Genomic DNA, 25,718 nt, shown 5'->3' on the forward strand with positions numbered 1-25,718 from the left:
CCTCTCTGAAGCAACAAACGGTCGCTTATACTCGTTTCGCGATCCGATTCTATACAGGCAGTTGATAATTGCGATAGAATCATTTTATTATTGCCGCTTATTCTAGCTATGTGCATATAACCTTTGTGTAAGTTGTGTCTATGAAAATGTCTGTGAATGCTCCACACAAGGGTTTTGAAATATTGCAACCTAGTATGAGAATCATCAAGTTGAATCATCGATTCGATTTTCTGCGATAATTGTCAACTTGCGATTCTCTCTTGGGAAATTCCACACAGCAACAATCATTATCAGACTGTAATTTTTACTAAGGGCCGTGAAATACTCAGAGTATGAAGTGGAGCGAAGGAATGTAGAAAAATTCTCTCGCGGTTCAAGCATTGAGAGACTTGAGTTCTTGTAGCATCTTCTACCGGATTGAACATGTTGCATACAATATAGATAGCAATATAGCAGCTTCTGTCAAATTTTCGGCAATCACCAACACTGCCCTGAGAGCTACGGGTCCAATGTGTATAAAATGAAAACTATTTAGTTTTCGCGTGATAAATATAAATAACGCAACATTTCAGTTTTCTGAAACTTCTAGAAACAGTGAGGAAAACTCAGAACGCTTGCTTGCCTTTTCACTAAGGAGTGTATCGAAAATAAGCTACCCACATACATTTGTGTTGTACGCATGTATTTGTGATGGTTTTTTATGTTCAGATCACAGCATGCTGTGCGTTTGGCTGTCAGCTTTCGTTTGTTTACTAATTTGCAACAATAATTGTCACGTGTTGAGTTTTAAATCGACCACGTGGCTCGCTCAATTCCCTTTGGGGCTGTCCATAAAAGACGTCACGCTTTTTTTGACGATTTTTGACTCCCCATCCCCCCTTTGTCACAAATTGTCACAGAATCAAAGACTCCCCACCCCCCCTATGTCACATGTCACGAATTCAAATTAAAAAAAATTATTCTCAATACATTTTCAATATGTATGACAAACCATACAAATATGAGGGAAAAATCGATTTATTACATGCTGTCATTAGATTAAAAAATATCCCAAAAACTACAAAATCATCGGAATTATTTTATTAATATCAATTATATAAATTAACAAAAGTATTTGGTTGGAATTGATGAAACATTTAAATCATCTGTTTTATTCCTCCTAGGGGTACACAGATATATTATTGTTTTAGGTAAAGAATAATATTTCCTTAGTGTAGCATACAGGGCTGAAAAAATAAACACCAAAACCTCATCAAAACGAGATCACTGCCGGAGAATCTTTTCATGATCAGTTGATCAGTGAATTTTAAATCACATCGATCAATATCGGTATGGGTAGTGATTTTAAGCTAGAATGATTCTTGATTTATGTAAGTTTAATCATTGGATGATTCGATAAGCTTTGATGTTGGTGGAGGAAAATCACATATGATCAAGATAAGACATGACATGATCTACGTCTGAAATCGTTGATCTCCCGCCCTTTTTCAAATTGAGTACAATTGAATAAACTGCATCAGAATCAGATAAGAAAAATTCTTAAGATAGACTATTATCAATGCTAGAAAATCAAATTACTGAAAAAATTGTCAGTGCATAACTTAAGTTAAACCGTTTGAAGGCATCTTTTCAAGGGGAGAGTCGCTTAACACAAACTATATTGTGCCTCTAAAAACATCCGTGATATACTGTGAGTCTAAGTGTGCCACGCTGTGCTCCATGAAACAGCTACTTGTCAAAACTGTGCCCTTTGTGTGCCGCAACTGTGCAACTGTATGAAAACGAAAGTGCCAATATTGATAAATGCACCAACGCATTGTGTTAATGTGTGATTGGCACATTGTTCTAAGCGTCCTCCCCTTGCATCTTTTTCTTTTTTACTCATATTAGGCAAAATTTATTAATTTCGCTAATTTACCCGTTCCTCCGTGCACTTTTACTGATCACAACAGAAATGATTTCCTGCATCATTCATTTCCGAATTTACAAGAAGAAGCTTTTATATCAACAAATACACATTTCCCTATAGAATGTGAACGTTTATTGTGAAGATTTTTTCAGGAAATAGGGCAAAGCAGTAATATAATTAGGTATTTCAAAAATGCGCTCATTGAAAATATTGGACGTCACATTCCAAGAACCTCCCCCCCTTCCCCCTGTCACAAAAGGTCACGTTTTATGAAACACCCCCCTCCCCCTTGCGGCGTGACGTCTTTTATGAACAGCCCCTTTGCGCATCGTATTTTTCTTGTACTCTCTCGTATATGAGCAAACTGTACCGGGTTGCCAGCATACATTTTATTATTTTGATGAGAAGTTTTATCCAAAGCGAAAAAAATGGCGGATGCATTGAAACTGACTTTGTTTCACAGAAAAATACAAGACTTTATTTTTATCGCGATAACATATATGTTTTTATGTACTAATCGCATCTAAACTAAATTATCTAGACTTTGTCACGGTAGATTTATGATTCCAACCTTCAAAGCTGAGATATTCGATGAACAACTAGAGGTATGCATTTCCGAGCGTTCCAATTTTCAGCAGTTCTTCAGTCAGAAAAAAATACAACACGACCGCTAAACTCAATGAATAATTCTGAAAATTCCACAGAATATTATCAACTAAATTTCGAAGACATTGTCAGGTGGGTTTTTCAATATTCTGCACCGTTTCCAAGAAAATTTTATTTGAAACGGGAAAATTGCAAAAAAAACTACCACTTTACGGTACTGTCCTCAGCTCTTAAGTAATGATTTATTGTAAAAAAAATTTTTTATGTCTATATTGACTTGCCGAGAACACATATTTTGTGATCCTTCCTCAGACTTTTTGCCCAACTGTTGACTACTTAGAGTTTACTGCCCACTTAAAATAAACTAGCGCCCACAGGTGGGCGTTAGGAACCAATTCGGGAATCATTTATGCAGATAATAGGTGCATCAATCAGGGTACTAACCGTCAATCGATGTTCAGATCGCGTGTTCTAGGTCCATCAGAGAAACAATTTTATCGATCTGCATCCGGAACCTAGCACATTCCGCATTTCGTTACGAACAGTCATTTCTCCATTTTTTGAATCACACACCATTGTCTTACCTTTCCTTCACTCATTAGAGTAGGTTCATAAACTAGGCATAGCTCCAGATGAGTTCAGACAGCCGATGCATCGTTCATCGTGAACACTGTTTACTGCACGCACATGTAAGCAAATGACTAGTGAATCAAAACAACAAAACCTGTAATAGTTGTACTAGTAGGGTACGTGCAGATGTGCAGATACAGGTTCAAACGTGTGGTTTAGAAATATGAGCCTTTGGTCTGCACTTCCCGACACATTAGATTGGTTCATGAAATAAATTAATTTAACAAGAAAACATAAATCAAAACGGCTCAACTGTAAAACCCTTTCTAAATCCACCTAGTGGTGTTATGGTGCTTTTCGCATATTACTTATATTTTCAAAAATATCAGTAGAAGGTCCTGTAATCAGTTTTTTTAATCTTGAATAAAATAAGAAACTTTTTTTGGGTATGGCCTAACATAACCTTTTCAATTTGTAAACAGTTATACGAAGTTAATAAGAATATTTCTTTATTTTGCATCGTCCAACTGAAAGATTAAACACATTGTACTCTATAGCTCTGGAACTGGAAGTCGGACCCGGATGAAGTTAAACAGCAACCTATGAAACTGTAGGGACTTTCATTTGAGCCTAAGTTTGTGGAAATCGATCAAATATCTCTGAGAAAATTGAGTGAGTCTCGGCTTAGAGTTTTTGATTTTTATTTCAGGTACTTCTGGAACCAGGAACTGGGAACAGGTATAACCGAAGTCGGTTCGTCTAATAAGTAACTAATATGGCCGACAAATTAAATAAGTTTTGAGTCAAATCTAGAAGAAATTTACCGTTTTTTTGCATCGTCGCTCTAAATGGCGGTCTGCAATTTTAAGCCCCCTTTTACCGTATTAAAGTATGATGAAATTCAATAGAAACCTACGGGACGATGAGATTTTTTATTTTGATTAACATTATTTGACACATACTTTCTATATTAGAAAGTCATTAAGTGTACTTTCATAGAACAGCATCGTTATTATGATTTTGTGATAATATTTATGAGAAGGTACAATTTGAATAAAAGATTTACAGATTTACAGATTTTTCACCTGAAAACTATAGATTTATATGTGGCCACTATGTACGCTGTACGAAATTGACGCAGCGCGCTGCGAACGGATCAAAGGCGGTGGTGTTTTCTTCTTCCGTACCGCACGTATTTTGAATGACGATTTGAGTGTTTTGACACTCATCGGCTTATAGTTTCGGAACCGGAAGTCGGATCAGGATAAAATTGCACCGTATCTTTCAAGACACTGAGAGTTTTGATTTTAATCATGATTTGTAAAAGTCGGTTGAACCGTTACTGAGAAATCGAAGTGAATTCCGTTTATTTTAGACTCTCTTCACTATTATCGGTGCTTTCAGAAGCGGACACCGGGGACTCTCAAAGTAGTTTTATATATCTAACCAACAATATCTGCCAACTAGCTGAATTTAGTAGAAAGTTTTATAAAAATGTGCACCTCGTTTCGCCATCGTTTGTGAAAAAATACTCATGAAATTAAAAATTTTCACTAATCGCACTGTAATACTGGAATCGGATCTGGATCAATTTTTCGTGTTTTTTTTTAATTTCAAGACCTTTCTTTTGTTTCATAGTTTGTAAAAAACGATTAAGAAATTTCCGAGGAAATCGAATACGCTTTTTTATAAATTTGCACATCCGCAAAACACGGACATCAAAAACTGTACGAAATCCGTTTTGAGAATGAAATATCATGTGCATTACCATGCATGACAAAATGTGTCGTCGAATTGGACTACACGATATTTTCGAGGGCACATTACTGCACTGTGATACGGATCTTCCAAATTCGGAGAAGTCGATTATTGCATAAAAAAGGTGGTGGTTTGGCAAGCGATTTGCCAGCGTGGTATTATGTCATAGCCTTATTTTTACGGTATCGAACATGAAAACGGAACATGAAAACGGATCGGAAGAAACGTCTTCTTGAACGAAGACTATCAAACGAAACGACAAGACTAACTATTTACAATTCTGTTAAAATTGTATGCCAGTCGCTACTTTAACTAGATGTCATGAGTATTGTTATCGACCATTATTTTATTAGTTTTTACAAGGCTTCGATTGCAACCGTTGCGTCAAACAACTAACGCTATTACCTTGAAATACAATACAAAGAGAATAAAATCAAACAAGCGAAACAAAATTACAGCTATCATAGACGGGAAATTTTGAAAGCAGTACAACCGAAAAAGTTGAAGTCAGATAGTTCAACTATTAAGTAATTCACCTTCTAACCAAAATATATTTCTAGAGCTGTATAATTTTTTTTTGTATCTCTATAACCCCATTCGCTTTGCAATTTATCCAAATTGGCCACTAATCTGAATTGTTTTTTTTTTCATTTATGGCTCCTTCACAGGAAGTGGCGGTCCATCGGTAACCAGCTGTACCGGAAGCGACGTCGATAAGCAGGTTGGTCTCTGGGAGCGTCGCGTCAAGGGTCTCCGACGGATGATACTGGGCTGGGACCAAACCAAACCACCCGACCTACCTCATCGCATAGAAATTGACGTTACCGGATGCACCTCGATCAGCCTAAGGTTGTACGAACCCCTCGAAGGTGCCATATCGACTAAGTTCAAAGGTAGGTTGAAGGTTGGCTGGTGCGGAAAGTGGATATTTTCTGAACAGATTTTTTTTTCTTTTTAACATCAGTACAATGGTCTTCACGGTCGGACTTCAGCAACATTGTCGGCGAACGGGAAGTCAACGAGTGGACCAGCTTCCATGGCTGCATGGGTGCAATGTGCAATCTGAGTGAGTTAATTCAGGGCCGGCGGTATTTCTTCCGAGCTTGTGCCGGCAACATCAAGGGATGGGGACCGTTCAAGCAATCGACACCGAACTGCGTGGTACCATCCAGTAAGTATTATTAGTAAGCCTCCTGTGCAGAGTTACTTCCAGCAAGCGCCCTTTTTAATTCCAATATCGAAACATTCCAGGTTGGCGTGATGTCGGAAGTCGTGAGAATCGCTTTGCCGGTAAACAGCGCAACCTGGACGATCTGTTCAATGCGGTCCGGCTGGCCCGACCGGAGGATGCTTCCGAGATTGCACTCGATGCAGCGATTCCGGTCAAGCGAGCAATCAAGAAGAAAACCACCATCAAACAGCTTTTTTCGGCGGCATCGAAATTTCAAAAGAACCTCAAAAGGTATTTCTTTCGTTCGAATCCGGGTAAAATTCACGACCATTATACCTTTCATTTGAATATAAGTGTATGAAAATCAATCCAACCATCTCCGAGAAATCGAAATGAGCTACGTTAGGGAATATTCCACTATTTTCGGTACTTTCGGGATTGGAAACTTTCGGAACCGGGGACCGATATAACTAAAATTAGATTAATTTTTTTGACATTTGTCAACAAGGTCTACAAAATATAGATTTATCAACAATTTTCATGGTAATTGCAGCTTTTCACATGATCATTTTAATAACTTTAATAACATTTCATTTTCACACATTTCGTTCGAATTTTCGCTGCAGAACATCACTCGATCGAAAAATAAACGAAAATTTACATTAGATTAAAATATTACGAATCCAATTATTATTATGACAAATGTCATTATGCCAAATAACTGCCAAATGCCAAATAACCATTATGCCAAACGGTATTATGCCAAACGGACCGCCCCCAAATAAGCGATACACTACAGGCGTTTGCCCGGATTACCCAAAGATAGGGGCTATCTCTCAGTTAAGTCCGAACGAGCGGCGGTGAGCTCGGACAGCAGATCATTAAAAACGATGAAACGTATCCGCATTAGACCTAGAAAAAATTCTATTAGGCAGCCGAATGCCTGTTATGCCAAATGATCATTATGCCAAACGACTTTATGCCAAACGTGGTAATCCCGAAAAAACCGCAAAAATTACGAAATTTTTTTTTATGCCCAATGTCTTATGTCGTTTTTCATTGATTCCACTTGCTCGGGGTAATTGTAAAGTTTGTAAAGTTTGCACTGTTATTTGTTCATTTCTGCTAATATTGGTTTGCATGCTTGCTGCTCGGAAAAGAAAACGGGTGCAAAATAGTTGCCCGCGAATTGCCCCGAAAGTGCATTTTGTTCGTTCAGTACAAATCAATGAAACACAGTGCACCTGTTTTGATTTCTCGACTGTACGAAAAGTGCGCCAATCGAGAAAAACCCTCTACAAGTGTTTCCATTGAAAAACGACAAAAGAAATGCATGCAACTTCGAGTTCTGGTGTAACCTTGAATTTTTTTTTAAATCGATTTAGGAATTTTGATAATTCCGAAATCACATAAATAGTTATTATGTTTTTTTTACAAAAGTCGAAAGTGTCAGAGAGTTGACTTGAACAAATTTCGGGATAACACGAAATCTCGACGTTTCATGCATTTTTATAACAAAAAAAACGGATAGCTAAAAAAATTCGCGTAAAAAACCGCGTAACTTCGGAAATCTGCGTGAAAAAGCCGCACAAAAAAGCCGCATAAAAAAACACGTAAAAAGACCGCATAAAAAAGACCTCAGTATATTAAGGACATCATACAAGTAATGAATAAAATGGTGACTAGATTTTTCGTCAAATTGCTACTGCAATTGAGTAACATGCTCACATCGTTTAGAACAGAGTTTACAACAACACATTATTTCTAGCGCGAAATTTGGGTAGAAATGTTAACTTTTAATATTTTAATATGTGAATCAGAGATGCCAGGTAAAAATATAAAATATCTTCCGGCAGGGTTGCAAAATTCTGTGAATCCGAAAAAAATGTCTGCAGGCTTGAATTTTTCTATTAAGTATAGCTCGGGTTTGTAAAGTTTGCACTGGCTACACAAATTGGCTTAGCTAGCAAAAACATCGCGGCAATTTCAAAAGTTTCTAAATTGTGACGAAATTTTGCACAAAACTCGAAAAGTCTGCAACACAAAAAGGTGTACAGCATTATATAAACAATTGCAGAATGGTAAACAAATCTGCAGACCTGGCATCTCTGATGTAAACAAACGCGACGGTAACTACACGCTCTTTGAACTGGAATAATAACACATGGATCAATAAGTCCCGAGACTAACAATGGAAACAATACAATGGTGATACAATGGTTCCAAGGTTTTTCCAATTTTTCAATACCATGTTTATAAAAAAATTTATCTTTCGCTTCAAAATAAGCTTCAGTTTCAGCGATGACCTCTTCATTTGAGCCAAATCTTTTTCCCTGGATTTTTTTAAGATCAGCAAAGAGCCAGTAGTCACTGGGGGCTAAATCTGGCGAGTATGGGGGGTTCAATTTCGCCATTGTTTTCATCGACTTGTGTCAGGGTGCATTTTGTTCCATCGAAAGCAAACCCACTTGGAAAAAACCTTTTTCATGCTCAATTTTTCATGAAGGATAGTAAATACACTTCCTTATGATATCTGTGTCATCTCAGCAATCTCACGGAGCTTCACTTTACGATCTTTCATTATAATTTTTGTCACTTCACTCACATTTTCCGGTGTAACGGCGTCCACAGGTCTACCCGAGCGTTCCGCGTCATTTGTGTCGGTACGACCACGTTTAAACTCGGCGAACCACCGACAAATCGTTACTTTTGATGGACAAGAGTCCGGATAACATTTTTCAATCCATTGACAAAACCGTCATTTGTACGAAATTATTTTAATTAATTAATTTTTTCTTTAAAGTTTTCCCAAAAAATTCCTAAAACTGTACGAGAACCTAAAAATCGAGGAATCGATTTTTTGACTTGTATAAACATGCATTCTCCTTCAATACGGCACATTTCCTCAATACGTATGACACTCCCTTTCTTATTTACTTTTATTTTGTACTTCACAGGGGTATCTACCTGGCGTGTGTGCTCTACCACGAGGACAAATTGCTGTTAACCAACGAGGACTTTGTGCCGGTGATAGAAATCGATGAAACATTCACCAGCAATTTGCACACGGACTTTTACTGGCTAATGAAGGTAAGAGAGTTAAATTTTTCAAATTTTTGATCAATGCCTCGCCGTTAAATTTAGTTTGTTAGACACTATCAATGATGACAATGCAATCAATATTCGTTAGCGAATCTTCAACATCAATCTACAACGAAGCTTCCCAGATCGGAAAACGACAGAAAGCCAACAAACGGATGACTTTCGTCAATTAGGAAGGGATTAAAAAGTGTCAAATTTGAGCGATAAGCTTTTTAGATGTTTATTTCAGTTTGCGCATTTTTCGGTCGTCAAACCCACGCAACGGCACAGATTTTCCGCTTCCGGAAAGCATACTCAATCATCATAAATTCATGAAATAATCAATTATTTCATCCACCCTCGGTAGATCGGTATTGTGCATCCATGCGTCCAAAACAATTTATTCGTGGATTTATTGTACACGCGATTGTATCGAACAGTCACGGTGCAAGCTTGCGCGAGGATTTGAAATCCTATCGTCAGACTGAAACAGGTTACCTTAACTGAAATAAAATAGACATTTGTGCCGGTGGCTCATTTTATATCACACCGTTATTCTTGCGTAGCAGTGAAATAGAAGTTTGCGAGACAAAAAAAAACTTTAGCCTGCAAATCTGTTTCAAAGCACTACTGCCAAGAAAATCGGCATCGCAAAGCTAAAACAGCGTACCGCACATGTACGCTGTCGAACGTCTGTGAAGTTCTGTGACCTAGAATTTGCAACTATGAACATTCGTCGACTGATATGTCTCTTCTAGCATTCGCCGGGTAGTGACATTTGAAATTGAATTTCAACACAATTTAAACGGAAAATATTTAACCTTCATTTGATAACAAATCGAAGTAGACGCACTTGGTAGAACCTGATCCAATCAGGAATCTCATCTCTTCTACGTCGGTTAAATGGACCGAAACTCAATTGACAGAACCGCCCGACAGAAAGAACGTATTCGTATGAATAATGTGTTCATTATTTCACGGTTTGATTTTTTTTTTGCTTCCATCGAACAATGCTAATGAGCCGTATAGGAGAAGGTCATCAATTCATAATATAAGTTCATTATGTTTTCCAATCCGGGCTCACGGTACGTCGTTTTTCCCGCTCAGGAGAAAAAATATCGTGCGGTTCCTGGTACAGGCGAAACTGGAATAAAAACTTTCTTATCCTCTCGGGGTATGATTTATGTACTAGGAAATGTCAGGATTTTTTTTCTTCACTGCATGCAACCTGTTGATGTTGATTATATTTTGTAGTAACAGAAAGTAAAGTCAACGTTACACTAAAATAATTAAGCAGATTTTTTCTTGCAGTTCAATGTTATATTTGATACGAACAACTCTAATAGCGTTTACGTGTTATTGTTATCCACTTCTCGTTACGACGCTCTGTCCTCTATGAACGTCTCTGAAAGAATTGCATATAACCAAAGACATAATATTATCAAGATATTCAGCTCTTACATTTTAATAATAGGTCACATAGTTTTTTTTTTTTTTTGCTAGCATGACGCCCCCAGTGTAGATATTTAGAACATACGATTCAAAATATGTGATTGCGCGTAACTGAAAATAGACGAAAATTTTTAATATCCAACACGGATTTCAATAAAATGTTGAGCTCAAAAGAATGTTTCTCAAACATTTTTTTTTTCGTAGAAACTACAATCTAAACACCGCGCGAGAATACAACAAAAATGTTAAACGGGACAATATTGTAACGGAAGGCGGTTCTAGCAAACGTTTTTTTCAGTGGACAAACTTTCGATTTTATGCTCTCCGATCTCGAGTGGTACAAATTGCTATTTCAGCAGAACCGTTACCAGGAATTACAAAAACTTTTCGATACATGTGATTGCGTTTCCCCATTTTAATGCGCAAATCGAAAAAAGATTTTCGCACTCAAAGATTGATAATGAGAAATTGGTCTAGTAATTTGTTGTTTCCACTATCCAAAATTTGCAATTGTTCTTTGCGTTCTTGAATTTTAGGGATAGGGTATAGTATCCAACTACAAGTGGAATTGCTGCTTTGTGCGCTGCAACGAAGTTGTTTGAAATTATAGTTCTGGATTTTATAACACAAAAGTTGCTCTAACTACATATCTAAGACTCCGCATGCTTTCATGCCAAAGCGTTCAACTTCCACAAATTTAGTAATCTACACTTCCTTCATCATACCTTCTTTACAAGCACGACTACAAGTAGATTCGATATACACCGATTTTGCTACTGTGTTCGACAAAATCAATCATCACATAACGATCTCCAAAGTTAGGTAGACTGGGATTTAACGGATCACTTTTTGAATTGGCTTCTACCATGAAATGATAGTGAATATAGGAGACTGTACAACCTCACCATTTGCTGTTACCTCTGGAGTTCCTCAAGGAAGTCACCTTGCACCGTTTACAATTTTATTGTATCTCAACGATCCAAATTTTTCGATTAAGTGTATGGAACTATCGTTCACCGACGACTTAAAAATATTTCATATAATCAAATCTGCAGCACATAGAGTTTACTATCTCCAAAGTCTCTACGCAATGGGATTCCACTTTAATAAATTGCACATCAAACCATGAATAAATAGAATCTCAGCGGACTTTGTATCAAAATTAAATTTGTATTTCTAGTATTATTATTGCCAGTGTCTATTTGTTTCTTGTTTTTCCGCTGAGACTAGTTGCGTCCACTACCAGGGGGCTTCAAATTGAAGCTTTTTGGTGTGGGGGAGTGTGGTGGGCAAAAAAAAAAAAAAAATTAGGATTTATTTTCCACGTTACTAAAAAATTCCCTGATGTACGTTGCTTGTAAGCTCTGTATTGCGCTTTAGTTCGCTCAGCTCGAGAATATGCTGGTGGTATCTGGTCACTTTATTACCAAAACGATATCCATTGAATGCATTGAAGCGATTCAACGCAAATTTGTCCGATTCGCTCTCCTACCGCTTCCCTGGAGATATCCTTCAAACTTACCCAGTTACCATGACCGCAAACTGATTGATCTCAATTTATTATTTGTCCGTCGCGATGTTTGTAAGGCTAGTTTTGTGGAAGACCTACTTCATTCGCGAATCGATTGCTCCGAGCTATTGCAATTGTTACAATTAGACATTCGACATATTTTCCCTTAGTTCTTTGAATTCCTTTTGAAACTATTTGAAGTAAATTGCGTTGCATGTAAATTAACAACAGCAACACTATCTACTACGACCTTGAAATTCTTGCCATCTTGCCTCTCTCTTTTGTTTTACAGAAAAATTGAATGTACCATTTTTTCCAAAAACCCCTCCTGCTAGTCTAAACGTCGTTTCCCTCCAAATTGTATAAATTTCGTCATTGACCTCCTCCCCCCATGTTGGGGACCCTTGCTACACACTCTCCTCCCTGAAAATGTCCTAATGATCATCTCTGAAGAGCAAGAAGTATCTGTGTCAAATTTGATAGCAATTCAGTAGTTCCGGAGTTATGCCGTTACAAACATTACATCCAGTGTTGGTGATTGCCGAAAATTTCACAGAAGCTGCTATATTGCTATCTATATTGTATACAACATTTTCAATACGGTAGAAGATGCTACAAGAACTCGAGTCTCTCAATGAATGAACCGCGAGAGAATTTTTCTACATTCCTTCGCTCCACTTCATACTCTGAGTATTTCACGCCCTTAAGAAAAATTTACAGTCTGATAATGATCGTTGCTGTGTGGAATTTCCCAAGAGAGAATAGCAAGTTGACAATTATCGCAGAAAATCGAATCGATGATTCGACTTGATGATTCTCATACTAGGTTGCAATATTTAAAACCCTTGTGTGGAGCATTCACATACATTTTCATAGACACAACTTATACAAAGATTATATGCACATAGTTAGAATAAGCGGCAATAGTAAAATGATTCTATCGCAATTATCAACTGCCTGTATAGAATCGGATCGCGAAACGAGAATAAGCAACCGTTTGTTGCTTCAGAGAGGATCCCCACAGCAGCGTGCTAACCTTTGATTCTCAGAAATGTCATCGAGAGAAATTCGCTCTCGCACTGGTGTCGATTCTATGTTAAATGAGCCAAGCCGGGTTTTTTGTTGTTGCGATGATTTCCAACTCTCTTTGATGGCACTGATTCAATCGGTGAAGAGTTGCCAGCGAACGTTCTTTGATACGATAAAAGCCATCCTTGATTACATCCCCTTTTTAGAGGCACGTACTACACCCTTTCCCCACCGAATATTCTTACAATCACATCTATGTTGTGAAAAAAAGTATCTGTGGTCTTCAAAAAGCACCGATTTTCGTGAAATTAGATAAATTTTGTAATGACCACCTCTGTTAAGGACACTTGCTATCTATGGTATGCAAAATGTTGTCATGTTAAAGACTGTCCCAGAAAGTATGAACGCATTTTGATTCCGCTGTAAATAATTCACAAGTGTTAGATATTCAAATTTTTTTCGATATTCTGATAATACTAGACTACAACAACAGAATATTATTCTCAACATTTGCTACTTAGCCATTGTAGACTAGCTGGCGCACCTTCTTGCGAACGTTCCTCATTAAATTCCGTACAGGCTTCTTGGCGACAAGTTTTGACAATTTTTACCAATCTTTTTCGAACTGTTGAATGGTTTCGGCTGCCGAGACATGTTTCCTAAGATGTGCCTTCGTTAATGCCCAAAACTCCTCAATTGGTCGAAGTTGTGGGCAATTTGGTGGATTCATGTCTTTTGGGACGAAAGTGACATTTTTGGTAGTATACCATTCTACCGTTGATTTCGAGTAGTGGCAAAAAGCAAGATCTAGCCAGAACACAACAGGATCCTTGTGGCTTCGATTCATGGGTAGAAGTCGTTTTTGTATATTTCGCTGTTCATTGAAGCAGTGGTGATGAAGGGTTTCGAAATCTTACCGCAGCTACAAATTGCTTGCCAGACCATAGCTTGCTTACCGAATTTTTCGACTTAAATCGATGTCTCGGACTGGCTTAACATTTGCCCTTCTCGCACCGTATAATATTGTGGTCCCGGCAAGGATTATGCAGTTCAACTTTCCAGCAAGAATCGTAGTGTACAGCTTTCGAACCCTCGGCCTGATCGATGCTTCTTGTGTCGGACTACGTTTTGGTTGTTTCTGCTTCTTATAGGTTCGAAGATTCAAACGTTCTTTAGCACGAAGAACATTTGACTTCGAAGTGCCCAATTTTTTGTGGCCAAACTCCCGAACTGAAACCTCCTTCTTTTGCTCGAACGCCTTCAGTATACGTTGATCCGACTGAGGGTTAGCAGGACCTTTTTTCGACCTGTTTTCGGTTTATCCTTAAAGGTGTTATCCACACCGAACTTCCTGATTGCATTTCGCGCGGCTTTTTCACTTTCTCCTTCCATTTTTGCTATCTTTCTCAGTGACAGTCCGCGTTGCACCATTTGTACACAATTTATCGACGTTGTTCTGCTGAAAGTTCACGCATTTCGAAACAAACTAATGAAAACGAATAAACAACTGCACAAGTGGTTAGAGAAGAGTGTAAACAACAGGAAGCAGCCATAAAAATTGACAGATTCTGAACCATTGCGAAATGACAGCAGTTTGTCAGTCAATTTTGTATCAATTATTAATATTATGTCACCATTTGATCGGAAATATTTCTACGTATTGATTTGAATGTACATAGCCATGTATTTTTAATTGTATATCATTGAAATGTTGATGAATAGCTAGCAGTGTTCTATTTTGTCTGCAAAAAATCGCCGGCATACCGGATTTCTCTGCCATAGTCGACGGTTTTGAAGGAGTAAGCGATATATCAAAGGGATAGCATCGCTCTGATTGGTCAATCGAATCAAAAGCGAAGCTGTTGGAAGCACGCGAATCTATAAATAGAAGCAAAATTATAGCTAACGTTTCAGTCCTACGTGTAGCATGGCAGAAATAGGTTGTCGCTAGACAGCAAGACAAAAAGTGACATAAAACGATTTGAAGCTTTAACTGGTATGCTCTGATCTTGTGTCATGCAAGATCGGATGAAATTCCATGTTATGTCGTTTTGCCTGAGAAAATGACAACTACCCCAGGGTAAATTTTGAGTGCATAAGATTAATTTCTAATTTAGTGTGCATAAGATTAATTTCCAATTTAGTTAAACTCGATTAGTGATGAGATAAAGTTTATCGCTTCAAAAAAAATCGCAGAAGGATAATAATGGTAGAGAAACGCTATAAAAATAACTGCTTGCGTACAAAACTTGAACACAAACTTGGCGATGAGAAGCTTAAATATCGATATCCGTATCGCAAGCATGTTCCGTAAACTGTAAACCAATTGGATCTAACTGATTGTTCGGTAATTTTTTGTTTGTTTATTTTCCTTTGGTTAAAATTCTGGATTTTCGGATTTCAAAAAACAACACAAATTTACAAAAACGAATGGAGGAAATTCCAACCTGTTGTGGCTATGGTTTTATTGCACAAAAAAGGGTCAAATGTTCCGACTGACCGGAATTATTAGAGCCTTCCAAAACACTGCACAATCCGTCGACTCCACTAGAAATTACCCTCGAAAGATTTGTGTAGGCAGCAAGTGGACAAGTGATACAAAATAATTTTCTGCCTATGAGTAAACAAGTTTTTAGTGGTTCTATTGTTTCAAAATCTTTTGCACCTATACCTCAATCCATTCGATGAACTCTTCAAGATTTTTTTCGTTTGGTTAATAAAAAGACATTTACTAAACACTGATTGACAGTTAGTTTCATGACAATCAATTTTCACAGAAGTTCGGTAATTGGAAGATAATTTTACCATACGGACAGTGTGGTTTTGACCGTACTCGGCGACTATTCAGATTTATCGTATGAATTGTATATCTATTTACAAAATTCTGTAATGGAAATTTACGTAAGACTGAACGTCCGGTAAATATTTGCATAATTATTGTAAAAGAGAACTCATGTACCGAAATATCGGTCATTTCTAAAGATTACCGAAATTTCTCGTCAAAAATATTACCGAACAAAGGAATTAAATCTGAGTGTGTAGTTTGCTTGTTTCTGATTTGAAACAGTGAAGTGAATAGACACAACACCAATACATTTACAGAAATATATAGAACAGATTTTAAATCTTTCCGTTGAGATCGTCAAGCTCGAGTTTTATTTTTGACAGTTTTAAATAATACGACAGTATGTCATTTTAGAACAGATATCCATCACCGCGTTGCGAATAGCATTAGAGTCTATATTCTGGGTTCGCGTGTTGGTTCCTAATAAAGATCAATCTAAGCAGACTCTCGTGCATTTGAGGATTCAAAAATGTGACGATAAATAGAAAATATCGATCATTAGAAATTTTGGTTGCCTTGTTCCACATCAATGGCTCGAACAACCCCAGGGGCTGATCCTTGTAGTTTTTTTCATGACTCCCCCTGTTAATGCTCTTGCTACGCTACCTCCCCTTAAAAAATACTCCTTAAACCATCTCTGAAATGCAAGAAGTGTCTGTGCCAAGTTTGGTGGCAAACCGTTATGTAGTTCCGAAGTTATGGCTTTACAAACATACAAACTTACATCCATTTTTATATATAGATAGATCAAAGTGGATTTTCAAGTTCTGCAGAAAGTAACGCCTGCATAAAAATAGTGGTGTAAACGCTTCGCTCGAATATCGCGTTTTATATTTCGACTTTTCGCGGATTTCGTAACAACCCTGCATGTATGTTCATGTTCGCAAGGTACCTCCCGGCAGCGATGCCAACCCTACGGATTTATCCGTAGATCTACGGATTTCTGTCTTTCCTACGGATCTACGGGTAGACAACTTAAAATCTACGGATTTAACATAATTTCTTCAAAAAATTATTGACTATTCATTTTTTATTATGTCTATAGATAACAAAGAAAAATAATTAAATAATGTCACATCGTTGTTAGCGATATTTTTTTCCTCGTGTCTAATTATCAGACATCTATCGTCTGTCTTTATCGCTTAGAATTTTAAACTGTGAATTTTTCATACCTTTTGATTTGTTTTTTTTTTTATATTTGGTATTTACTAATTTTCATTCTGAACATGTAGACGCATTTAGTGAATTGTGTTGTCTCTATTGGGAAGGATGATTTGTCAGTCGAAAGAGTTCCACACGGAAAGTTCGCCTCAATAGAGCAAACGACGACACATCCTGCCACTCGCTATTAAAAACTGTATCGCAAATTTAACTACCCCTGGTAATGTCAAAACGACATTGCTTAAGAAATTTTTAAAACTGGCAACATAAATTGATAGATTATTGATTTTGAATAATAGTTATTGTAACCTTGGTTACTGTATATTATAGACCAAATGAATGTAAACAAAACAAATCCTGAATCATTTTTCATATGCGAAATAAATGAATGGTAGAAATCGTTATCCTAGATCACCACCTAAACCGAGCGAAGAGAATAAATTACTCACAATGACGCGTAAGTTGGCGACTGAAAAAGCAAAAGCTTATCTACTCAAGGATGATTTAATTTAAAAGCAATTATTGAAAACTGCACTAAACAGTTTACGGCAGGATAAAATATATTGATGGAAAAATCTCGAGGTTATTCGATGAAGAACTGAATCCAAAGAGAATGAACTAACAGTGGCATTTTTTTTTCGGATGGCATTTCCAAATTATGTCAATTGGCAATTGTTGTAGGGTAACAGAGGTATTTTGGCCACTTCATATATTTTGGCCCACCTAACAAATTTTATCGATTATATCGGATTTAATTGATGTGAAGTAACCCATGTTACATAAATTTGAAGGTAAAAACATTAAATTACCTATTGCGGAAAGGTTTATCAAAGATATTACAATATTTGGTGGATATTTATTCAAAGTGGGCCAAAATACCTCTGTTACCCTATATCTCATATATTTCCATATATTGTAGACATTAGAAAACACACAAATATATCTTGCAATTTGGCTTTGTAATTGTTCTTATTTCTAAACAATGAATTTAATGTATTATAAAACAGTTTGCAACTACCTTCTTAGAGGCTCCACTACCGCCTGAAACAAGGAGATGTCGACTGGTTAAAATATATTGGAAAGATTACTGGAGATAGTAAACCTTTATTGGGAGCCATTACATCTATTATTGAACCACTAATAATTTTTTAAACTTTTCCAAAAGGCAAATTGATTCACATTTCAAACCTGTTATGCACGCTTGCACGTATCTACGTTCTCAAATTGTTTGTTTATTTATTCTTGGACTCCATAGCAACTTGTTCTTAGTAAATTGAACAGTGTTGCTCGAGAAGATTATTTCGATCATTCTCAAGGGGTCACTATATTTATGGTAACTGGCGGTGAATCGTTAACGGACAATTTTCATGTAGATTTTTCTTCGAAGTGCCTGGTCGTGTTGTCGGAGCAAATCTACGGATTTGACCTCAGGGAAAAGTGGCATCGCTGCCTCCCGGAGTGATGTAGCCACTTCGGTCTTCCTCTTCAGTTTCCTTTGGAACTTCTTGTCGTTCAGTCGGTCGTCGGCCGTCCAGAACCGTTGTTTCTTCCAATGCTCTGATCGTTGTCTGATAGTGGCCAAGATGTAGATACCGGAGCGGGCGAATCCGGGCCCATAAATTGCCACACGATGTCGGTTTTGCCATCACGGTTAGTTAGTTCGACTGAAAGAGCTGTCAAATTTTGTCTGTTGACTCATGGGTTACTAGGATTGGTGCTGCATGAGTAGTTTCGTCAGTGCGGGTGAAGGTAAACCCATGAAATATATCCAATTTTGTCTATTTTTTAATTGTAAACGTTACCTACTAATTTTGAGCTCCTGTAAAGCCAAAACAGTAGAATTTATAAATTTGCAATGCTGAATCCATTTTCGAAACTAAAAGAAAAATAGAAATTTGATTAGTAACTAGTGCTTATTTCTATTTTCCCTACAGGTCGCCTGCACTTGGGACGATGTGAAGCTACTACGGTTGGACATGGAACGGAACGCATCCTCGGCGATCCACTTCCGCACTAAACTGCTTTCGGCCGCCTGCCAGATGCAGTCTGCTCTCTCTATTACAGACCTAGGTCAATTATACTACAAACCGCTGCGTGATGTGCACGGAACCGTAGTGCTGTCGTGTGTTAATTGTATAAAGGTAAAAACGAACCGCACTTACTGTACGTATAATAAACATTTACAACCACACTAAATCTTCCTCTCTTCCAGAGCCCTAAAAGCGTATCGGTATTGAACTCCCGCTGGATACCGCTGAACAAAATCCACAAGAAGTTAGCCATCTCCAACGAGGACAGCAGCATTAACGAGCTGCTAATGAATTCCATTCAGGAGCAAATCAACTACCATCAGGTATCCAACATACGGCTGCCGCGTGGTCTCTACGTTGGCTATCTCAAGATGCAGAGCTCGGTGGAGGTCATCCAGGTGGTGGTGCCAATCAAAGCACCGAACGTTCTACCGCACTGCAAGATCCGAGACAATCCGCACGTATCGGCGTAAGTACCGGCGGGGGGGTTTACCCACCGCAGCACTTTCACTTTATCCGGTTGGTTTATCGTCGCACTTGCTATAACGAATAAGTTTACAGCATCGCAGCGGACGTGTCTGTTAATGACGACACGTCTCCCGTGCCAAGTGGGGTGGCGCGCGGAAAAGCATTTATGTAGAAGTTTACCGGTTGGTTTGGGGTTGTTTCGGAATATGTTTTATTTGTGGAATCTTATGCCGTCTACGTGATTTAACTGCCACCGTTGCCAGCGTTGCATTCGGGAGAATTTATGGTTCATAATTTTGCAATTTAATTCTTGCATAAAAATAACTTGCATGACTGGAAATATCACTGGTTTAATGTTTTTTTGCCTTTCTCATATAGAAAGGTTATGCAATCACTTGAAAAACCGACTAGTGAAAATTGGCCCGGAGGGCCAAGTGTCATATACCATTCGACTCAGTTCATCGAGCTGAGCAATGTCTCTGTGTGTGTGTGTGTGTGTGTGTGTGTGTGTGTGTGTGTGTGTGTGTGTGTGTGTGTGTGTGTGTGTGTGTGTGTGTGTGTGTGTGTGTGTGTGTGTGTGTGTGTGTGTGTGTGTGTGTGTGTGTGTGTGTCAAATAATCTCACTAGGTTTTCTCGGAGATGGCTGAACCGATTTTGACAAACTTAGATTCAAATGAAAGGTCTCGTGGTCCCATACGGAATTCCTGAATTTCATCAGGATCCGACTTCCGGTTCCGGAATTATAGGGCAAAGTGTGTTCAATATTGTACACCGTCACTTAAAATATTTTCGGATAGAACAAACATTTAAATCGTAATTTAGAGTGCGTACTAGAAGATTTTTTGTGTCATGTTAGTTGGTGGCCGTACGAATCGACTTTGGTTGTGGAAATGTGGACGACTCACGCAATCTAAGCATTGTTTTATTCTGTATGTTATACTAGTTAATGCACAAACAATCTCTTGGTTTGTTTCAAAAATCGAAGAGATAAATTTTGAATGGAATACCACAATATTATATGTACATGAGAAAGGCATCATTACACCACTAGGTGGATTAAAACAGGTTTTTTTGTTTCTTCTCAACTGCAGCGAAGAATGGGAGCTCATCCGCCAGCACAAACATTCCAACATCCTGGAGTTTCGTCCGAAGAGCCAAGGTCCGACTGAGGTACAGCTGCACTTCCTGGAGATACTAACCAAGGCGATGCACAATCTGTTCCAGTACATGGACATTCCGGTGGATGTGGCGGTTGTCCACCGTCTGTACGACATCGAAGTAATCGAACTGAACCACGACGTAAGTTTTCTGATCGTTTGTCCACCGGCCGAAAGTAGCTGTGCTGTTCCGGGACAAAAGGATGTTCTGCTGCAGCGTGGCGATTTGTTTTCCATGCCGATTCAGGCATTCGAAATGATCCATTTGAAAACGTATCAGCCGAGCATTGTGCAGAAATATTCGCGATTGTCCTGCATTCTGGAGCTCGATACCATGATGGCCAACCATCTGCATCGAGAAGCGTTCAGTTCGTCGGAACTGCAAAAGGCCAAAGATCGACTATCGAAGTTGCAGGACTTATCTACTGGTTTGAACACCATATGGAAGGGTGTTAGGTGGTTAATGGATGTAATCAGCTATGCGAGAGATCGAGCCAATATGCCGGAGCTAAATATGAAACAAATTTTGGACTATAAAAGTACATACTTTGGAAAGAAGATTTCAGCTGATAAAAAAGTCGGTAGTGAGGCTAAGTTACTTCAACCGCCAGGTTGTCCACCAACATTTCACAAGAGTAGCCCGGGACGGGGGTCATGGCCGGGGCCGGCAGTAGAAAACTCCCTAGGCCATAATGGCCTCCTGGATGCCGAACATTCCAAGTCTGAGCAACTGCTGAAATACAACAGTCAACGATTTTTAGATGCCAGCAGTGTAAATTCCAGGAAAAACAGTGCAGATTCTGCCTATTCAAACTCCGCCAATAGTTACTATTCTGTAACGGGGGTTGAACCGGAAAAAGATTTTGTAGTACCGAGATTACCCCCGTCCCGATCCGAAGACACGCTGATCGTGGACAAGAAAAAGGTGGCGGAGCAAACGAGTAGCAGTAAAAAACGACCTCCGACGATGTACTCCAGCTATTCGGCAACATCCAGCCCCCTGTTGAACGTTCGCACTCCCTTCGTAGCAACGATCGCGTCCGTCACCAAAACAACCACCGGTGAGGACGTGGAAAACCGTGTCAGTAACGCTCCGTCATTGAAAGTAATCACCAAAAAGCCTCGCGAACAGACACTGAAAACACTCAACCAAATCGAACCCGACTATGAACCTATCGTCACGACTTACTTGAAACCGACGCTAACCGCCCTGCAGAATGAAGCAAAAGGTTACCAGGGCGCTGCTCTACACATCACCGAGGAATCGCCCAAACATCTCCAGCAGCTTCCCCCCGATGTATTGAACCATCGAGCGATAACAGAACCGACCATTCCGGACCTTGCTCAATCCTCCCAACGGCGTCCAATTCAGCCGGCCCCCGTCGTGCTGCAACCAAAACCAGTCGAAGCGAGTAACAGCAGTGAAACAAAACCACCAACCGAATCGACAGTCGCCGGTTCCTCCGCTTCCAACAGCACAGCCGCGACTACAACACCACTAATCACCAGTATAGTTCAGGTGTACGCCGCCTACGAAACGGGACTGCCGAGTGGGACTTCGCTGAAACTACGAGTCACTCAGAAAACGACGGCTCGCGAAGTTATCGATCTGGTCGTGAAGCAGCTCAACATGGCAGTCGTGCTGAAAGGCAAGGAAGGTCCGATCTATGCAGCCGAAAAGTTGGACAACTTCTGTCTGGTGGCGGTGATCGGGGCTCGCGAACGCTGCCTCCGGGATGATTTTCGTCCACTGCAGCTACAGAATCCCTGGAAGAAGGGTCGCCTGTACGTGCGGCAGAAGCATGATCTCCTAGCTGCGATCGAGCATTCCAACCGCGATACCGCGGAAATTTAGTGATATCCGTCAACCGATCTGTGTGTATGTTTGTGATTGTGTTTCGTCTCTGTACAAATAGGTTACTGTCTCTACCCCGGATTTTTTTTTTCGTTAGTAATAACAACTAGACAAATAAACAAATGAGACAACAATGAAAGACACCGATGTGATAGAACTTGTTTTTGTAAGTAACAGAATTAAGAAAGGTAGTCTAGTGTCAATCGTCAGTTATCTTTTTGGAACCCGCTGACGATTGGCAATCGGTTTGTATTCGTTACAGATTAGTAGACATTTTTAAAAAGAATTAACTTAATAATAGGTCGAATGTAAGACAACCAACAGTTCCGTATCGAATGTTTAATAAGTATGTGGTAAACTGTAAATTGAAAGCATAGGTGAACCGACCGTTGAAGTAGATACCAAAAATATACGAGTCAACTAAATTGACTTTTAATGATAGATTTATAACAGTAAAAATCATTAGACAAAGGGAAATTCCGTTCAAACAGCAGCAGAGTTTTATTCCGTGTTTACATGCCATGCAGATATCGAAACAGTTCTAGCTGTAGTTGTACTACATCGTAACATGAAAACAAAGCAAACAAAAAGAGTATTGTTATAGTTTAGAAACAATTTTAAAAATCATATATGTATGACATGTTTCCCACTATATATAATTCAATTGTAACAAAAAAAATAGACTTCGTAAGTTTGATTACGAGCGTTACGATTCGAGAGTAAAACTGAATTAAGCAAGTTATTAAGCGAAACTAACAGAATCTTATGATGTAATTAAATCAAAAGAATTTACCAATTCCTTCGTCGTCAAAGAATCAATTAAAATACAAACAGAATAAATGTCAGAAGATTGAGAGTAACACTCACATCGAGCTTATCCCTCCATAAAAGCGATAGGAATGGAAAAAAACAAGCATAGAATTGATATATCTAAATCCTCCGTTGATTCCTTGGTAGAACTAAAAACAAAAGAGCTAAGTAACAGTAATGAAGACAACGTTTTATCATCAGTGTAGCATGGAGTATGACACACAATGGAACGGGAAATTATATATGGTTTAAATACAAAAAAGGAACATAGTTTGTAAGAAAAGATGCTAGAATACGCGAACATCTGCAGCTAAAATATTCGATATTACACACAAAAATCATAGTAATAAAATCCCAATAGAATGTACCTTTGAAGTCTATAGGATTGTGCACCAGAGATTCTCTAATACATGTTGAACAAAAATTAAACACCTAAACATAATTCATTTGGAATCCGAAACGTCAAACCTAACCCAGTTTCCACCCTAACTGCAACACAGTTTCGTGAGAAGTATTTGTTTGATGTAACTTTACTGGGTCAGTTTTAGTTTTCTCACGCGAAAACGACATAAGTGAATGCTATGGTGGCCAAGTAAAGCTTAGGTCTTCTGTAATTTGTGTATTACGCACATTTTATTTGGTACGTATGTCATAAGCGGCCCTTACACGAGCATTATTTTTGTCATTTTTAATGATGACTAAGTTATTATGTATTTCAAATTTGATAGAAATCTCGTCATTCTGGCATTCTGCACCATTACACGTTCATTAAAATGATATTATTTTTTAGTAATGACATTTTTAATGACTCGTGTAAGGGCCGCTATAGATCCATGTATTCATATATGCAGTGCAACGAGTTTACCAAAGTGGCTTGCACACGATTGAGTTTCAAACAATCTTTTTTAACAATAATTTATTCTCAAATGAATGTTAAGCCTGACATTTTGGATGAAATATCAGTTTTGATCAATTTTTCACCAACGTTTGATGGAAAATTGCTTACATTTCATGAATAATTCTTTAATAATTCTTTAATAAAAAAAAAGTTAGCAACACTGCTTCAATGCATTTGTATTAGATTGCGCTACGCAAAATAAACAAAACTAAATATTTTCTGTTACAAAAGTAGTTTTCCGGAAAAATAAATAGTATTACGACATTCCGTATCCATTGCCTTTCGCGTGTACAATTAAAGGTTCCTATTTTGCGGGTTTACTTATAGAAGGTACGTAAATCTTTTTATCGCAATAATTTCTGCAAGAGGAATTCCAAACAGGAATGTGTTTGTTGTTAATCAAACGTATCAGTGGAAGTTGAAACTTAAATAATTTTTCTTTTCGGTTTTCTTAAATTGCAATTTTGATCAGCATGAACTGATTGGTTTATTTTTCAACCATATGAAATTGATTAAAATCAGGAAAGAAGCGCCGGAATTTGTTTTACGCACACTTTATTTACTGATCAAATTTAAAAGTTATCAAGCATGCTCATTGAAAATATGGTGGAGTCACAGACAGAGCTAATAAAAGTCATTTTCATTGACTGAAAAATAAACGAAAATGACAAGAAATTATTGTCACTCTCAGTTTCGCTTGCAAACTATGAGAACGAAATCCATGTCCAGTCCATGACATAAACGGGAAAGTTGTTTTTTCTTTCATTTGCCCTTTCAGTCAATTGCAGTTTTCAGTGAAAATCCTATAGTATTCAGTGTCGATATTCAACCAAAGCTGTGAGAATTGAAAACGACAGAAAAAGGTTTCACAATAAGTTTTAACTGTTGGTGCTCGAATTTTTAGTAGTTTTGGTTTCCAAAAAAGTTCTGGGATGTAATTACTTCGATTTGCCATATTTTAGTCACTTTTTATAGCCAAGCGTCACATATTTTCAATACACCGATGCAAGAATGAAAATTTCAATTCTGCTGTTGCTACCTGAAGACGTTAGTTTGGTTTCGTCTTGTCATAGAGGAAAGAGTGACGTTGGCTATTATGCTCTCTCATTTTTTCGATGAGAAACTAAAATGCTTCGTCTCTCTTCGTTTGTTCTGGTGTCGGTCATTTGCGAATGAGACAGTAAAACAATGAAAATGAGACTGCTGAAATGGTTTCTTTCATTGAGAATGTGTGACAATTTTAAGCTCTGATCACAGATAACAGATAAACAGGCTCGAACAAAACTTTTCAAACTCCTCTGTAAATTTCAAATTTGCTATACGTTGGAAACATTACTGCCACGCACTTTACTATTCTCCGTGATCTTCCAAAACGTTCCGGAACGATAACAAAATCCTCCTGCCTGTT

General features: G+C 38.2%; 1 protein-coding gene across 4 annotated transcripts in view; it reads left to right on the plus strand.

Moving 5' to 3' along the window:
* Nucleotides 1-23,841, plus strand: part of LOC131434875 (ankyrin repeat and fibronectin type-III domain-containing protein 1-like) — a 359,205-nt gene extending 335,364 nt beyond the window's left edge. For all 4 annotated transcript variants that reach the window (XM_058602104.1, XM_058602130.1, XM_058602114.1 and 1 more), the window contains 7 exons: nucleotides 5,512-5,736; nucleotides 5,808-6,014; nucleotides 6,095-6,305; nucleotides 8,972-9,104; nucleotides 19,027-19,233; nucleotides 19,305-19,591; nucleotides 20,682-23,841. In XM_058602104.1, coding sequence (XP_058458087.1) covers nucleotides 5,512-5,736; nucleotides 5,808-6,014; nucleotides 6,095-6,305; nucleotides 8,972-9,104; nucleotides 19,027-19,233; nucleotides 19,305-19,591; nucleotides 20,682-22,602 — 3,191 coding nt within the window. In that variant the 3' untranslated portion in view covers nucleotides 22,603-23,841. The remainder of the gene's footprint in view (nucleotides 1-5,511; nucleotides 5,737-5,807; nucleotides 6,015-6,094; nucleotides 6,306-8,971; nucleotides 9,105-19,026; nucleotides 19,234-19,304; nucleotides 19,592-20,681) is intronic.
* The last annotated feature ends 1,877 nt before the right edge of the window (nucleotides 23,842-25,718 follow it).

The sequence above is a fragment of the Malaya genurostris genome, chromosome 1 (assembly GCF_030247185.1).
Source record: "Malaya genurostris strain Urasoe2022 chromosome 1, Malgen_1.1, whole genome shotgun sequence".
NCBI lineage: Eukaryota > Metazoa > Arthropoda > Insecta > Diptera > Culicidae > Malaya > Malaya genurostris.